The 18,483-nt window shown below is 32.6% G+C and overlaps 2 protein-coding genes across 2 annotated transcripts; both read left to right on the forward strand.

The window, feature by feature from the left end:
• Window positions 1–1,638: 1,638 nt before the first annotated feature.
• On the forward strand, window positions 1,639–3,594 carry LOC144546563 (uncharacterized). The gene is made up of 2 exons (XM_078295098.1): window positions 1,639–2,533; window positions 3,473–3,594. Exon 1 carries the CDS (start codon window positions 1,718–1,720, stop codon window positions 2,486–2,488), a length of 771 nt encoding a protein of 256 aa, XP_078151224.1. The 5' UTR covers window positions 1,639–1,717; the 3' UTR covers window positions 2,489–2,533; window positions 3,473–3,594.
• Window positions 3,595–14,719: 11,125 nt separating this feature from the next.
• Window positions 14,720–18,318, forward strand: LOC144546894 (uncharacterized). Its single transcript, XM_078295482.1, has 4 exons — window positions 14,720–14,932; window positions 16,859–17,452; window positions 17,749–17,779; window positions 17,877–18,318. The coding sequence occupies exons 1-4, from the start codon at window positions 14,869–14,871 to the stop codon at window positions 18,049–18,051; spliced, it is 864 nt and encodes a 287-aa protein (XP_078151608.1). The 5' UTR covers window positions 14,720–14,868; the 3' UTR covers window positions 18,052–18,318.
• Window positions 18,319–18,483: the final 165 nt, after the last annotated feature.

Here is an 18,483-nt window from a genome sequence, read left to right on the forward strand (position 1 = left end):
ATGTAGAAAATTCAATAAAGGAATAATCTATGACCTCGACGCCTGGATATTATAATGTTCACTCAATCCGGATAGCATAGCAACACTGCAACAGACAAGGCTAAGAATGTTTCAATACAGATTTAATTTAATTAACTCACTGATAGTCAATATCAGTTTTTTTAAAGAAAACAAAAATTATTAACAAAGAATGTAAGAAGTATATATAGAAGGGCTGGAGTATTTTTGTGAAGTCGGATTTAAATTGTCTGATTTGTGTTAAAAATTTAATGAATAGTTTAGGTTTATCAGGATAAAATTTGTCAAATTTGAATATTTTTCACACTCATTGCAGATCAGACGGTTTAAATTCGATTTTAGATAAATTTTGTCAAAATTTTATTGACAAAACTCAATTCCTTATGCACAAATTTTATCGCTAATAAAGTCAATTTGAATTAATCATTATAACGATGTAGGTAAGCTTATTAGTTTAAGTATGGCCCCAAAAATTGGTCAATATATGCATATTAATTAACAAATCTTCCGAATTTAATTCTAAATCAAGTCTCATTCAGTTTAATATTACAAGGCACTATTTTTTCTCCTTGTGATATAAAACAAAGAAGGGGTAGAAAGAGATAAGAGATTTGGAAATTTAATTAGTAAAATAGTTTGCAGATAATGAGTGCAAACTGTTTTGTTAATTAGTTGGAGCGCGATTTTCATACACATATCCACTAAGAATTGATCTTATCCATACACAACTCATACCTGTTAAGAATTTGCTTTATCCTACCTACCGATACTTGTTAAAATTAGCGGGTAACGAAACGATAGTGAGCGAATAACGAATAATACAAATATAATAGTTTTATTATTTTTACAAATAAACCATCAAAACTTATCATTTCATACATATGCAATTAATTCTAAGTAATAGTTTTTTATTAAGCAAAAAAAAAATCCAAATCACAAATATCTTTTCTAACAAATTTAATTTCTTAACTAAACAATAAAACATTCGAATAAAAAAGTAAAATGTTTAGCATAATGTTCTTCTTATGATATAATTTATTTTATATAATTACCCGTTACTCAACGGATACGAAATAACATTTACATGTATCCATACCCGTTTATCTAAAGAAAAAAAAAATCCTTACCCATAACCATACCCAATAAGTTAACGACAAATATATATATATATATTATCCATACCCGTCTTATCCAATACGATACAGGTAGGATAAACGGGTGTCATTGACACCCCTAAGCACGATGTGAAGTGTTGACAAACTTAACTGCGTTGTATTATGTATTATATATTTAAAAAAAATCAGTTCCAAATTTTAATTTGATGTCCCACTTTTTCGCCAATTTTTTATATTTTAACTTATAAATTTTAAATTATTATACAGAAAAAATTGGAAAGCTAGCAAATCCTAGGTGGCAAATAGTAGAGTTAATGATTTTCTTTCTTAAAAAATAGTGAAGGGAGATGTATAATGATTAGGTTCCATGTGATATATAGCAAATTCACAGATACATTCCAATCTGCCAACTTAAATGTTAGCGCCAATAATTCACATGTAATTATCCTGTCCTCAGCAACCCTTCCCCCCCCCCCCCCCCCCCCCCCCCCCTCCTCCTCCAGCCCCAAACCCCACCCACCCACACACACACACACAAACAAAAAATACCCCCTCCTTTTGTGTCTCCCTCTTCCTCTCTCAGCATGGATAGCCCTCTTCTCATTCACCCCTCCACAACAATAGAAATACAAGAAAACCCCGAGATTGCCGCGATAGCCACACAATCGGATACATCTCCACCTTTTTTAGTCGGTCAAATCCTCATTCGCATTGCTGTTGTCTTTGCTATTGCCTCTGCTTGTATCGTGGCAAACCACGCGACATCCAACTCCTTCGAAATCTCTGTCATAAATGCTTCCGCAAATACCCCTATGGGCCATCGGTTTCACATCATGTTTGTCTCCAACGGTAAAATCTCACAAATTTTGTACAGCTCCAACAAAATCATAGAACAAGTTCTCTACCCAACCGGCTCTTTTCCGAAAAAGCCCATCAACCATATAACGATACAGCTATCGGGTCAAAACAGCACAGACATGGTAACGGTGCGTACCAGTCTAAAGCCCGGTGAATTCTCAGTTGTTCTAGGCCATGGTTTCTTATCGTCCGCAAACCCGGCCATTGCCTTGCAAACCGTGTTGCACCGTGCCATGGCACGTGTTAGGGTTTGGGACGGTCCCGAGGAGGTTGTCAATGCAATGGTGGAGTACCTTGGGATGCAAGAAGCATCCAAAACATTTGTTGACGCTCGATTAGATGATTCGTGCTGGTCCCCCGGGTTTCTTAGATATTGTGAAAACAGAGAAAACGGGATTGTGGCAAGGTTGAACCGGCAGCTCAGAGACCGGTACGCCGGTTTGAGTTTGTTGAACCGGAGTATGTGCGTGGCTTACAAGGCCTCGTTGACGACTTAACAAATGGCGCGTACGCAATCCACCTCAGATTGGGAGTTTGAGCAGGTAATACAAAGAATTATTTTAGGTGGAGCCGGAGCATGCCGTACAATTAAGTTCCTTGGGCATTAGAAATGGAGATTATTGGTCTGAAAATACAAGGGTAAATAGGGAAAATTAAAGTGTATATTGTTATCAAATTTATCTTGATTCAATTATCTTTTTACGTTTTAGAACAATTATGTTTGCAGTATATTGACGTAGTTGTTTTATGGATAACAAATAATTGTTGTGTGTTATATCAAATCACAGTACAAAGCTATGTATATACACAGAGTATGGCTAAATTGCTACCGGTAGCACTTCGACCTAAGTGCTTACGGGGTCATATCTTCGTATTTGATATTCAAACAACAAATCTAAACGTTAGATGTTCAATCTATATTAAAATGTGCTTGGAGACCAAATTTTACATTTTTTGGAATTTTTTTACTATTTATTAAGATGGTTTGAAAATCGTTGTTTTTATTAAAATTATGCACCATTAAAAAACAGCGATTTCAAACCATCTTAATAAATAGTAAAAAAATTCCAAAAAATGTAAAATTTGGTCTCCAATCACATTTTAATATAGATTGAACATCTAACGGTTTGAATTTGTTATTTGAATATCAAATACGAAGATATGATCCCGTAAGCACTTAGGTCGAAGTGCTACCGGTAGCAATTTTTAGCCATACTCTATATACACATATATATGCTTTGAGACATTATTAATGTAATTAAATAGATGGATTAATTAATATATTATCATAAGTAAATTAAGGTAAAAGCCTAAGATATGTACAATTTTGTTATGAGAAATGTTATATGTGATTTTTTTTTTTTTGTATGTATGTAGGAGAAATTCAATTGACCAGAATAATTTCTCTCTATGCGGTCTTTGGTCTTGTTAGTGAAGCATGAAACTGGTGTAACATGAAATTTTCAATTCAAGAATAACAGGTCAAAATGGGGCTATTCCAGTTGGATCAATCAATTATTATCAACTAAAAAGTTGTAATAATGCAGGTCATGGACCCCATGCATCCATATAAGCCAATTAAGCACAAGTAGGTCATGTTGCCACCTGAATTTGCATAAATACATTGTATTTTTTTTTTTTTTTTATTTACCTTGCATTATACGGAGTATCATTACCTCGTACTAGTATCAAAACGGATTAATTTTTGAGGGTAAAATGCATCCTCTCTTTTGTGCTCTTAACGTGCATTCTTTCCTCATATTTTCATTTTTAAATTTCAAATAGTCGATTCGAACCTTCCAACGTGTTATTCATATTAAAATGTGCTTGGAGACCAAATTTTAAGTTTTTTGAAAAAAAATTACTATTTTTTTCAGAATTTTTGATTAAACTAAACAATAATAAAAAATTCAGCAAAATGATGATTTTCAAAAATTCTGAAAAAATAGTAAAAAATTTCCAAAAAATATAAAATTTGGTCTCCAAGCACATTTTAATATGAAGAACACGTTGGAAGGTTCGAATCGACTATTTAAACTTTAAAAATGAAAATATGAGATAAGGGTGCACGTTAGGAGCACAAAAGGATGGTGCATTTTAACCCTCCTCTTAATTTTTTTAGTTTATATAATTTTTTATGTTTTGCCTTGTCGGTTGCTAACTGATAATTTTCATAAAATAAAATAGAAAAATTAAAACACGCCTTTCTTTCTATTCTTATTCTTGTGTTTCTTCAGAATCGAAATGAGCTAGCGCAGATTCTAGCCAATCTGCCAAGTGCCAATTCCTTTTCACTTTCCGACTCGATAAATGAATGGATTCATCCAACAGTCCAATTGGAATGCTATCAGCGTGCGCGGTCTATATTTACGAGAGCACCGTTTTATAATCAAACACCTCAATTGTTGTGTAATACTAAGATATTGAAATGCGCTTTCTTTTCATTTTTTGGAATTTGGTAATAAAAGAAATTGGGGGCCAGGATATATATATATAATGTGTTACAAATTTTATATTATAGAAAAAAGTGATGCTACGGTACTATGTATAAAGCACAATATTGGTCCATACTTTGAATCTATATTTTCATTTAATTTTTTTTTTTAAATATTTTGTTTTGAAAGTTCAAACAGTCAAATCTAAAATATTCAACGGGATCTTCATATGACAATTAACTTGTGATTTATTTATTTTTTAGATAGGTAGAGGATCACTAGATCAAGTGATATTTTACCTATATGATCTAGTGATTTTCTAAAATTTTATTTACCTTTTTCAGATAGGTAGAAAACTAAGAAAAGTATACAATCAACCTAATTTCAGAAGCTTGAAAATTTTATATTGTAGAAGACACATAATTAATTATGGGTAAATAAGTTTCTGCATTTGATGCATTGGAAACATAAAATTTGTCGAACTTTTCCTTAGTACATCTGGATTAAGGTACAGATATTGGAAGAACGTGACTTTTCTCGGAAATATAATGAAACACAATGGGACAAGCTTGAAAAATAAAGAAGAAATTAATACCAAAAAAAAAGAGGTCTGGGCTTATGCTGCTACTGCTGCCTTTTTATCTCTCTTTTTTTCCGGAGGCTACATGAGTTTTCTCCCTAAAATAGAGGAAATAAACAGAATAACAAAAAACCACTTAGCTAATTCCTCACCTACAGCTTTAAAGTTTAAACATCACATCAGAAAATGTCTGTTCGCTGCAATTTCTCCAATATCTCTCTCAAACAAATTCCAGTGACAATATAATAAAACTGTTCATCATTCTACGCCATTTTTGTAGCCAAATACAATGAATAAAGACCATTCTCTGATTTTAACAAGTCAACATCATACTGTGTCATATCTCTGTGTTTAATTTTTTTATTACTCGAGCTAACATTCACAATTGGTGCAAAATGCATAGAACTCCAAACTCCAATCTGTGTAGCATATCATAGAATTACAACTTCACAGAGTGTTTCAGAATAAAAGAAAGAAGTGCAAAGTTATTTTTTACTATCCCTTCAAGTACAAAGGTGATATGCATGTAATATTTACTGATTTTATGACTATTTTTTTTAGTATCCACCAACATCTTATATGACAAAGAAAAAAAAAATCCAAAAGGATCGAAATTCAGTCATCAGTATTCATTTTCAAAATTTATCCACTTCTTTTATATTTGGAATTTTGGATAATCACTATCAAGGTTGTCTGATTATAAAAAATAATTAATTAATTAAAAAAAAAACGACAACGCACATATTCATGTGTGACATTGAAGGACGATTCAATCATATATATATATATATAGGCATTACATGAATAATTTTTCCAACTTAGGTATATCAGTAATAAAGTATGTATATATCATTCAAGGTGCGCCTGCATGTCAAACGTTAAGTTTATATCCGGTTAGGTACGTCAAACTTTGAATTTGGATCCAGTTTGTTCAATTAAAATCCGCATGAATATCTCCGAAATTCTAACCTGAATTAATATAGTCCGGATTCGTTCCATAATCATGTCCATGTATGACTTTTCTCGATGGGTTTTGGATTTGTCCATTTCTACATAAGGAAATATAATATATGTTAAAGATATATTTTATTGACTCACTTTAAACTCTTAATTTTATTTAAAAAATTTCGTTTTTTTTTAATAAAATTAAAATTGTGATATGTGCTTAGGTTCTTCCAGGCCGAGCTCTCTCCCAGGAATTTAGGCCCAATTTTGAATTTCATTGGTGGGCTTTACAGGGGCGGGCAGGTAGGCCATTCGGGAATAAATAAACATGACGACTACAGAATTAATGGAAATTATAAAAACATTCCGTTTCGATGAAAAAGGTGAGAATTTCCCACTTTTATAAAAAAAAATAGAATTAAATTGCCGTAAAAAGAAGGAAACGGAGATTACCTGATGGATCGAAAATTACTGAAAAAATTCAAACAGATCTGGCAGGAATGAAAATGATCGGCAAAATGACCAGACCGATCTGAAGGAGACAGGGCCGGTCGGATCAAAGATGGAAAATGATTTTGAGGAAGATCTCGCTCATGCACAGGCTACGATAGAGAGGGGGAATCTAAATTTTGTAGAGAGGGAAGAGGGGGAGCCGAGTTTTTTTAAAAATAACCAAAATTATAAATATTTCATTAAAAATAATCAGCTCTGAGCTGGATTTTTATTTCTACCCAACCCGTGGAAAATATCCGCTCTCCGGAATTTTAATTCCGCCCCGCGGAAAATATCCATGCCCCGATTTTTTTTTTTTTTGCGCATTTTGTGTTATAAATAGGGGTTTATGGATTCAGATCAGAGAGAAAGAAGTCAAAGAGAAAGAGAAAGAGAAAGAGAAAGAGAGAAGGAGAAGGAGAAAGAGACGAAGAGAAGGAGAAGGAGACGTATTTGTTCAGCTGCTAAATCAGGTATTTTTTTTGTCTGCACTGTTCATATACGTATTTACTATTCATGCACTGTTCATGCAATATTCATAAACGTATACATATTTACTGTTCATATACCTATACATATTTACTGTTCATGCATTGTCCAGATACGTATACGTATTTACTGTTCATGTACTGTTCACATACTATTCATTTACTTTTCACCTACTATTCATATACTGTTCAAATATTGTTCATGTATTTGTATTTACTGTTCATGTACAGTTCATATACGACTATTATTTGATGTTCACAACTGTTGACAATTGAAATCAGTAAACTGACCAAATATTTGTCATTTATGAATGTAGTGTTGTTTGAGCAATAATATTTTTCGTCTATTTGACTAATTTGCAAAAAGATACAATTATTGAATTTTACGATTTCTTTTATTTTTGAAAGATATGTAGGTTCAAGTCAAATGAAATTGCATTATGGAATACTTAGACTGAAGAAATCATGAAGACAATTATCAAGAATATAAATTGTAAAATCAGAAGCTTGGTAAAGTATGTTTGAGGCTGTTTACATAGGGATCAAACGTTGGTAACATTTGTAAAACGTTGTAACGTTAGGCCTGTCAGAAACGCTGAAGTAACAGTTTGATCAAACTCAGAAACAGCTTAAAACGTTGTAGCGTTTTAGGACTGACAGAACTGATGAAGCACAGTTGTACAGAATCAACTTGAAAACGTTATAACATTTTAGGAATGTCAGAATGTTAAGTATAACTATATCAAATTCAAAATTCAAGTTACAAACGTTATAACATTTGAAAAACGTTGTAACGTTTTAATTAAATCTGAGCTTCAGAAATTATTGTTTTTGATCAAGTTTTTACAGTAGAAAATGTTACATAATGTTTTACAATCGTTGGTAACGTTTTACTAAGCTGTCAGAAAATTAAAATCCTAAATCGCATTTTGAACTAAAATGTTGGTAACGTTTTAGGTCAAATAGCTCATTTTTGAGCTGTCTCTATAAATAGGGCTTTAGGCTTTCTTTCCAAACTATTTGAGCTGACTCTAAACTTTTAAAAAACAATTTTCTGAGAGCTTAGTTTACTCCATTGTAACAATGAGAGCTTAAAACCTCAAAATCCCTCAAACACCTCAAACCTACTTCACTAATCTTGAGATAGATTAGGCTAAAGTGATATATTGAGTGTTTTCTCTTGAGTAGCTTGAACTAAGAGACCTTGTTCTCATCTCTTTGAGTTGGCTGATTGATTTTCCGCTTGGTGTGTAAGAGCTCAATGGTTCACAAGTTGTAATCCTTTTGTATTGGGTAATAGAAATGCGCACCACTTGAGGTTGCGAAGCCCCGGAGACGTAGGCCTTTGTTTTGCCGAAGTCCGTTAACATCTCGCGTGTCAAATTTCTCTAAACTCATATCTTTACTCTTAATTGCAATTATTTTCAGTTTTTAGAGCAATTAGTGACGCAACTATTATAACAAAGTGGTATCAGAGCAAGTTACTTGAATTAAGACACACTTTATTGGAGTTAGATCAACTTGACAAATGGCACTCTATAGATCCGTGAAGAAATCCCTAATTTTTGATAATACCACCAAAAATTTTATGAATTGAAAGAAAATCATGATTAATTACTTGAACATACTTGAACATCCGGGACAGCCATCACCCAAAATGAGGACAAAGATATACAATTAAATTGAATTTGTATGAGACTAACAATATTATTTCCGAAATAATGTTATTCTTATGCAGCCAAATATATTCTTAAAAAAAAGATACAAAAACTATTCACGATAGATATATTTATCTATTAGCCTTTATCTGTTTTTCTTAAAAATATACCAAACTATTCATTATATTTTCCATTGGTAGACTAAAAAACATTAGAAAGTGTAGATTTTTTACAATATTGTGAGTACTAATATCGAAACCAGCCACTTCATCAGAAAAAAAAAAAAAAAAAAAAACCGTAAGGAAATATCGATGTAGTAGCCCTTAATAATTGGGTTTGGAGTTGTTTTTGTTCCAATTCTAAGAACAATAAAGTTGAGCAAGTTAGATTGAGCTTGTTTAAAAGAAAAATAATCTTTACAAGCATTTATTACATTACGAATACATATTTTTCTCAACATTAATAACTCAATATTTCAAACTTACTTATTTTTACATATTTAAAAAAATAAATAACAAATGCATTAACCAATGAGTTTAGATAATTTATTCAAATTAAATAAAAAAAAAAATGTAACAAAATGTTAGCAAAAATATTATAATTAATAACAAGCAACCAAGAAGATATGTAAGAAAATGTTGACAAAAATAAAAACATACAAACACACAAACATTGGATTAGTATATAAAGACATTACATTATTTTGTTATACTACATTTTTGCGTTAAATTAGTTTTATAAATATTATATAGAGTTGATTGTTATTTCTTTTAGTATCCTCCAATATCTTCGAACTATAAGTATATTATAGAGGAATTGAATTTATCAACCTCAACACACTCTTATATTAAGATCTATTCAGTAATTCTTTTTTGGTGTAGCATATCTACCAGTTTTAATTCGTATCCCTTATATTTAATATTTGAGTAATACTTAGCAAGATTTTTGTTAATTAAAAAAAAAAAGTATGTCTATATATTAATGTCCTCAATGAATATTGAAGGGTTTCTATATTATATAGGTAGTAAATAAGGCAGGTACATCATTTAGAATGTGCCTGTGACCTTATATCGGTTTAATTTTGCATGAATATCAACACATTTATTGTTTTACTTATCATACTTTTAAGATTTTAGATCAAATTAATAAATTATGTGACGTACTTAACATAAACTATATTTCTGTGCCCATTTCTACACAGATTTTTTAATTAACTTTCTTTTTTCGGGAACTTTAGAGTTGGTTTAATTATTTCATTTATTTTACTTAAGATAACAGCCGGAATCCTACTTTAAAGTTTTCACCTAAAATTGTCTTCTTCATTTAGCATAATAAATGATGTGTAGATTAGGGCTGCCAAAAAAATTCGTAGTTCGTGATTCGATTCGGTTTTGATTCGAGTTTAATTCGATTCGAAATGGGTTCGAATTGAAACGAACCAAACCAGGTTCGGTTCGAAATTAATTCAAACCAAACTCAAACCTAGCCTGATTCGATCAAAATGGGTTCGATTACTTTTATGGTTTGAATCTCATAATAACATCAGCCGTCCATTTACATGATGAAATTAAAATTCAAGACAGAGAGTCATAATTTAACTTAGCCAACACTCCCTCGCTCTCAAATCTCAATAACCTAGTTCTCTCTCCACCTCTCCCTAACTCACTCTCCCTTTAGCTCTAAAATCTAGCTAACGCTCTCGGCGACTGGCTGTCTCTCCGGCTGTCCTCTTTCCGGCCTAGATGACTGTCTCTCCTCTCTCTTCGGTCGTCTCTCATAGTTTATACCAGGAAATCCGTCTCTGATGTATTTTTTCATGAACAATTTTTCAACTTAAAAACACTCATTTCATAGTTCATACCGGTAAAAGGAAGTCATGTGAATTTTGTCCCGCGAGAAAAAATTAATGTATAAACTATCGGTATAACTAGGGCTGCTAAAAAATAATTTAGTTCGTGATTCGATTCGAGTTCGATTCGAAAAATGTGTAGTTCGCAATTAATTTGATTTGAAATGGGTTCGGTTCGAAACGAATCAAATCAGGTTCGGTTCGAAATTAATTTAAACCAAACTCAAACTTAGAGTAAGTTTGGTTCGGTTCGTTTCGTTGCCACCCCTAGTGTAGATCAATGAAAAATTCCAGAACCAGTCCCCATAACGACCTAACCGGTGCGTAACTGCATACCAGTTCCCAAGACGGTCTGACTGATGCATACCAATCCCCGTACCGACCTAACTGGTGCGCAAACATCAGTTTCTGTACCGACCCTGGTGCTATATTCATGTGTTCGACTTTTTGACGAGTGTGTATCCTCTGAGATATCTCAACTTTTGCGTGACCAACGTGTACGGTGCCGATTCGAGGATAGTGCAGGGGCCAATATTATTTGTGCTTTGAAATTCGTGCAGAATGTATGTGAACGAATGAGATTTTTTATAAAGACACTCAGGTTTTGTTGGGCGGATATATAGGAATGGAATTAAAAAAAAAATTAATTTATTTTTATTGTTCACGTGAAAAAAAAAAAATTTTGACACATGAACAGTAAAATCCCAACAGACACTCCAAGTTTGAGATGATATCAGAGGATGTGAATTTATTTTTTACTACTCGAGCCAAGAGCACCTGCAGCCTTTAAACGGTGGGTCCCTTTCCTATAAATCATAATTAAGGAACTAAACCCCAAATCTCAAGCACTAAATATTCTGACTCGCCGCTTCCCTACACTATAGAGTATAGAGTATAGTCCGAGAATTGAAGGACATGATTCTCTGTGGCGGATATGAATGCATTATTGTCCATTCTGTGTGGCAGATTATAGAGAGTATATCCTGCATTGTATGTTACTCCGATACTTCGGTTTAGGCTCCGTATCCGTATTGGATACCAATACGAGTCCGATACAGTCACAATACGTATCTGATATACCAGCTGGCGTATCGGATGATGTGACGTATCTCTAAACTGCAGATACGGTCACGATACGCATTGAATTTTTGTCCGATACGACTGTTTTAACGAGATATGGGCGGGATACGGGAAACTAGGTTTTCATTTTTCCGACTCTGATTTTTGAACCCTTCCGCTCCAGCTCCACACTTCTCTCCATACTTTGAACCAACGACAGCTGCTCGGCGAGCCTCTCCGCAAACCTGACGGCTGATCCGCGCTCCTCTCGGCGAGTCTCTCCGCAAACCTGACGGGTGACGACTGATCCGCGCTCCTCTCCGCGACGCCGCTTGCCTCTCCACCGTCTCTGCTCAGCCTCTCTCCATCGTTTCTGCCATCTCTCCAGATAGTGCACTTGCATTAAATTTGTGATTAAACTCAAATATGTGATTTCTGATACTGTACAGCTTGTATTCTCTTAATTTGTGATAAATTTGTGCTTGTGCTTAAACTCAATATTAAGCCATCAGTTTTTGTGCTGTTCAATCTGAAATTTGTGCTCGATATTAAACTCAATATTATAGCTCGATATATTTTTGTGCTGTTCAATCTGAAATATTAAGCCATCAGTTTATTATATATAAATTAATTCACTTATATATATATATGATGCCATGAATTAATTCACTTATATATGATGCCATGAATTTTGGTTTTATTCTCTTAATTGAAATAGGCAACATTATCGAAGATATCTTCGACTCCGGATAGCACTGCCTCAACTCCGGTAGTACTGCTTCAGCCTCTGTTAATGAGACAACATCCACACCATTGTGGGAATATGTGGTGATGACTGAAACATCAAGAGCTAGAGGTAATAAGTCTTTCATTTGCAATTGTTTGCAAGATAGCATTCAATGGGTCATATTTCCGAGTGAAGGAACATTTACTCAAAAATAGCCGGACATGGTATTAGAGCATGTGCAAAAGTGACAAAGGAGGAGGTTGCTAGGCTAAGTAAATTGCAAGAAGATGCAGATTTTAGATTAAAGGCGAAGGTGCCCAAACAAGTCCCACTACCAAGTGCATTCTAATTTGAGACTTCTTTCTAGAAAATTCCCTGTATATTCTACAGGAGAGAGTATGTTTTGGGATGTGGCGGGTGATGGACATGAGCCATTTGATGGTGCCGAGCAACTTGCCATTGCAAGTCTTTCACTTGACGAGCCGGAGTTTGAGAGGATAGTGTTTGGAGATGATGCGTAGTATTTGAGATGAAATATGAACTTAGTTTGATTTATGGACTTTGAAATTTATAATTAAGATTAACTAGTGTTTAGTCTATTAGATTTGAATATGTAATGGATGTTATTTATGTTATGGATATTATGGATCTAATTTATGTTGTTTGGTATTATAATGTTCACTATCAATTTTATGTTTGTAGATACAATTGTTAAATTTTAAATAGTTTTTTAGATGAATTATAAATTTGGGTGATGTGAATACTGTATGCATATATCATGTCAAAATTATCATTTTTTTTACTTGTAAATTACAAGTAAAAAAATTTGATATATATACAAGTGTTGAATTAATAGTATAAGTGTAAATTTTTTTTGTAATACATGAAACAATAATATAATTAATATAATAAAAAATAATATATATAATAACCGTATCGTATCCTTCGTTTTTGAAAATTGCCGTATCACCTTATCGGATACGATACCCGTACCCGTATCCATGCAACCTAGCCCTGCATTAATTAAAAAGGGAATTGTAACTACAAGAACTCCGATCTCCATAAAAGAAGAATGATGCTGATCCTCTGTAATCACGGAAGTCCGTACCTCCCCACAATGATTCCAACTACTTTAAAAAAAGGTAAATATTTTAACAGAGTAGTTTTAGCTTCATGCAGCGCACAAAGCATATTCATCGTTGTTTTAATTCTATAGTCCGTGGGTTGCATGAAGTCGAAAGTGCTCTTTTAAAATCTTTACCCAAAAAGAGAGCATAGAAGAGCTAATACGTAGATACCTGTTATCATTATCATTATAATTTTAATGGTCTTTAAATTCAGCCAAGTGACATTATTATTTACTTTAATTACTTTATTTATATATAACTTAATCAAAACCTGAACAGAAAAAAAATAACATCTCCGTAAGGGTCAAAAATTGAAAATTGTAACCAATAATAAAGAGGTCCTAACTCAGTTACGACTGAATCAAATAACATACGTCCATTATAATTTTTTATTAATAGGATTATAATTCTTTTTTCCGCTGTCATGTTTTTCATAAAAGAAAAAAAGGATTATGATTCACTTTAATGGGTTTCTTATTCATTGTAATGGCTTTATCATTTACTATATTTGACTAACATCATGAAACAATTTAGTTTAACAATATTGAATTATTGATAATAGTAGTAATAAGAAAGCATCTAAGCGGTTTCCTTATTCGTTGTTAACATAATTGTACCAATTTGCGGAAGAAGTGATACTTGATAGTTACAACAAATTAACTTATCTACACCCTTTATTCGGATGTGTTCATACTATTTTCGAATACTATTATACTGATGAAAGCAGTGTTTATATCTTATTATGTTACTAGGAACAAAAGTTCTTAAAACTATAAAATTATCTATCTGCAAAAACTTTAAATTTGAACTTATGATCATTATGTAAAGAAAAAGAAAATGATATATATTTGTGTATTTAAGATATAAATAGCGTATATTTTAAATATAAGCCGTTTCGTGGTAAAAGCGTGTGAGACCCGAGTTCGAAATCCGAAATGCGAATAAACCTTTTTCTTTCTCTAAAATAAAAGTATAAACAGTTTCATTGAATCATTATACACAAGTAATATAAAATATGAGGTGAAAGAATAAATTCTTTAAGTCAAATATCAATAACACTTTTTTAGTAGATCTCTTAATTTTAGTTACAACGGTAAAAGTGTGAAATTAGAAAGAAGAAATGAATTAAAGAGGCATGAAAAGGGAGGTTCTTACCTCCACCAACACCCCATTATCTCTCTTTTCTATGCACACACATCATCATTAGCAATCTCTAAGAATCAATTTGCTCCTAATCATCACTTTTCTCTCTCCCTCTCTACCTTCTTTTCCTCCTCTCTTTTCTCTCTCCTTGCGTGCTACTCAAAATCTCTCATACCATACTCCCCACTCAAGTCTCCTCTTATTCCTCCCCACCTCCCCTCCCTTATACCACCTGAGAAGGAACCTCTTTATTCTTTTTGGTACTTATACCATCTAGTGAAACTAGATCTCTCCCTTTCTACTGCTCTTACACATGCTTCCTCTTTCACAAAAGAACCATCTTTAGTGCCAAAAGAAACAATAACAAGTTCTCTATGGAGATGTCATTCAGCTTACGCCATTGCTTAGTTCTCTTCATGAGCTTTCTTTTTTGCTCTGGTATGTAATGCTCTGTTTTCTCTGTTTTTTCAGTGTTGCATTTTTTTTTGTTCCTTAAAAATTTACATTGCTATATATAATAACCAAATGTCACACGGTTGAAATACTATGTTTTGAGATACATTAGTTAATAACATTTGTAAAATTCTATCTCTGTTCTCACCATATTCTTCATTATTTATTCTACAATATTATACACCTGAAAATTGAGTAATGCAAGAAAACCATAGAACAACTTACATGTTATATATGAATTATGGTTCTGGTCTTCTGGATATAACGATGTAAAGTTTATCCATGTAGTATACATTCAATGAAGGTTGATCTTAGTTTAGGATATTTTAAAATAACCAACAAAAAAAAGGTTGGTTTGGAGTCTTTTGGGTTAACTAATTCCAGAGCTGCGTAGTAGGAAACATGTGATGATTATAGAGAATTTATGATGGAGCCAAGAGAAAATAAAAATAAAAAATTGTGGTGGATCTCTAGTGGATAAAATTATTACTAAATATCCTTCTTGTATTAATTGTAAGGGAGATCATTTTTGTCTGCATCTTCCTCAGGCATACCAACAATTCATGATTGAAATGGGACCCTATTGTTTTTCTATAAATATTACATATTTTTGAACTTATACATGTATTGAAAATTTGTATTAGACGACCTTTTTTAGCCTACATATACTAAATTACTAATGTTATAAATAAGTTAATGTCTGAAAAGTTTTTTTTTTAAAGAGTCGGATCAAGTCATTCAAATAATATTGTCTTTTACTACTAGATCAAAAGTAAATTTTCATTAACAAGGAAGTAATAGTAAAAATATTTTTTAATAGATTTTAGTTGAAATTGTAAGGCGATGAAGTTCCAGAAAGGATCTTTAACAGTAATTTTGAATTATCATAGCTCGAATATATATCAAATCAGGAAAGTAAAAGTTGAAATGACTAACCTCAACTTTTATGGTTACGGCTTGTGGCAAACTTTGTACCCTATTTATTTACAAAGCAGTATATTTGCTAAAGTAAATTTTCGAAAAGATATGTTATTAAAGAGTGACCTAGGGACAAAGTCAAAAGTTAAGTTGGTAACAACAAATATTCTGTGGTGCCTGTTGCATAATTGTATATTGGGTCAATATATATGGGTTCGGTGTGATACAATATAATAATAAAGAAAATTACTCTGCTTAATCCTAGGATATGTATGTAAAATATGAGGAGCACTTACAACATTTGAAAATTACAATATTTTATAACAATTCGATTTTGTGATTTTCAAAGTCTAAACAGTCGATCCAAACCGTTCAACATGATATCTATATTAAAATGTGCTTAGAGATCAAATTTATAGTTTCTTGAATTTTTCTTTACTATTTATTAAGTATGTTACAAAACTGTTGTTTTTCAGTGGTCTAGAATTGTCTAAAAACAAAAATTTTGTAAAATACTTAATAAAATAATAAAAAAATTAAAAAAATATATATAATTTGATCTTCAAGCACATTTTAATATAAGATTACTTTTAACGGTTTGGATCGGCTATTTGGACTTTAAAAATTGCAAAACCAAATTGTTGTAAGATATTGTAACATTCAAATGTTGTAAGTGATCTCTCCTTGTGAAATATATATATATATATCATTGAAGTTACAAATGGTATACTATTAACTCTTTGAGATTCAAGTATCTTTCCCAAGTGGATAAGAAACAAAATAACAAAAATAAGAGGCACTCATTATTTATAACTGTTTTGTAAATTGAGAAATTAGACATTTAAGATGGCCTATGTCCTGATTAATCCGGTACAGATAATTTACAGTAGCTTTTAATTATGTATTACCTGAAGAGCATATTTTTCATATGAAAACTGCCATTTCTTTTCTTAATGTACTTTATATTTTTTTTTTTCATATATTATTTTATAGGGACTCTAGTTCAGGCAACAAATAGGATCCTCTATAATCTACAATTCTCAGAACCCTTCCCTGAGAGAGATGTAATAACACCAACAACAACAGTACCTGTGGTAAACCCCACCACAAACCCTAATACAGGTAGTACAAATCCAACGGTAACTCCAAACCCTACCTACACTACCCCACCCACAATGACACCTGTTACCACCCCTTACACAACTCCCACAACCCCAACCACTCCTACAATGACACCTGTCACCACTCCTTACACAACCCCTACGACTCCTTACAGTACAACTCCCACCACTCCTTACAGTACAACTCCCACAACAACAACTCCTAGCACCTCCACCGGTTCATCCAGTGGAAGCTGGTGCATCGCCAGCCAGAGCGCATCGCAAACCGCACTTCAAGTTGCATTGGATTATGCATGTGGATATGGTGGGGCAGATTGCTCAGCGATTCAACAGGGTGGGACTTGCTTTAATCCTGACACACTCCGGGACCATGCATCGTACGCATTTAATAACTACTATCAGAAAAATCCGGTATCAACAAGTTGTGATTTTGGAGGGGCTGCAATTCTTACGAGCGTCGATCCAGGTATGAGTTCAATTTCAGTCATTTAATTCATCATTTTGAAAAAATAGTCTATTGTTGCCATTAAGGAGATTTAGGAACTTTTTACCATTTCGTTTATTTACTCTTCATGAATAATTTAAGTTAATTCTCAGGTGGAACTAACAGGCATAAAGAACTTAATATTTTGAGAGTACTTGTATAAATTAGAGACAGCAGAGCAAAATAGATTTTGTATGTTTAATGATTTACATTATTGGCAAATAAATGCCTAAGAACAATTTTTACAGAATTATAACTGGTTCTGTTCATTTCTGTAGGTACCGGGTCATGCCAGTACCCGGCAACAAGGTACCATCTCTAACTCTTGTATACTATTTACAAATAACTGATACTACAATTTTAATGACTAAAATGAATTAGCTCTTCTCAAAATTATATTTAACAGCACGAGCTCATCGGTGCTAAATACATCAAGCCCAATCGGCGGTTCAGGTTCAACCGTGTACGGTTCAGAGCCGCCTCCTGATCAATATAGCGGAACTTCGACTCACAATTGTGTTACGCTTATTGTTGTGCTCATGTCGTTCATCATCTCCTATGTCTCATTAAATCAAACTTAATGAAGAGTTGCTGATTTGCTAAATTCAGAGGCAAAATTTTTATCTCTTTCACCACTTGAGAAGAGATAAGCAAAACCTAGAATGCCAATATATAGTTAGTAAAAGGTATTGGTAAATTGATGGAGCTCCTCATTTTTTTCTTGTTTAATTTATTATAGGAAGGATATAGATTTTTTTTTTATTTCTTTTAGACTTCGTTCTTTTGAGGACATATGTGTTATTCGTTTATCTATACGTAATAAATGTGGTAGAAAATCATGAAAGTTACTTCCTTGTGGATCCAAATTATATCAAATATTAGTGATTAGTTAGAAAATAAATGTCTAGTATGTAATAAGTAAATCTGTAATTATCAGTAGACAATGGAATTGCTTAATCTTCTTGGCACTGTCTATGTAATCAATCTCAACAAGGGAAAACAAATACTTAAAC

Source organism: Carex rostrata, chromosome 30 (assembly GCF_964058835.1).
Source record: "Carex rostrata chromosome 30, lpCarRost1.2, whole genome shotgun sequence".
Taxonomy (NCBI): Eukaryota; Viridiplantae; Streptophyta; class Magnoliopsida; order Poales; family Cyperaceae; genus Carex; species Carex rostrata.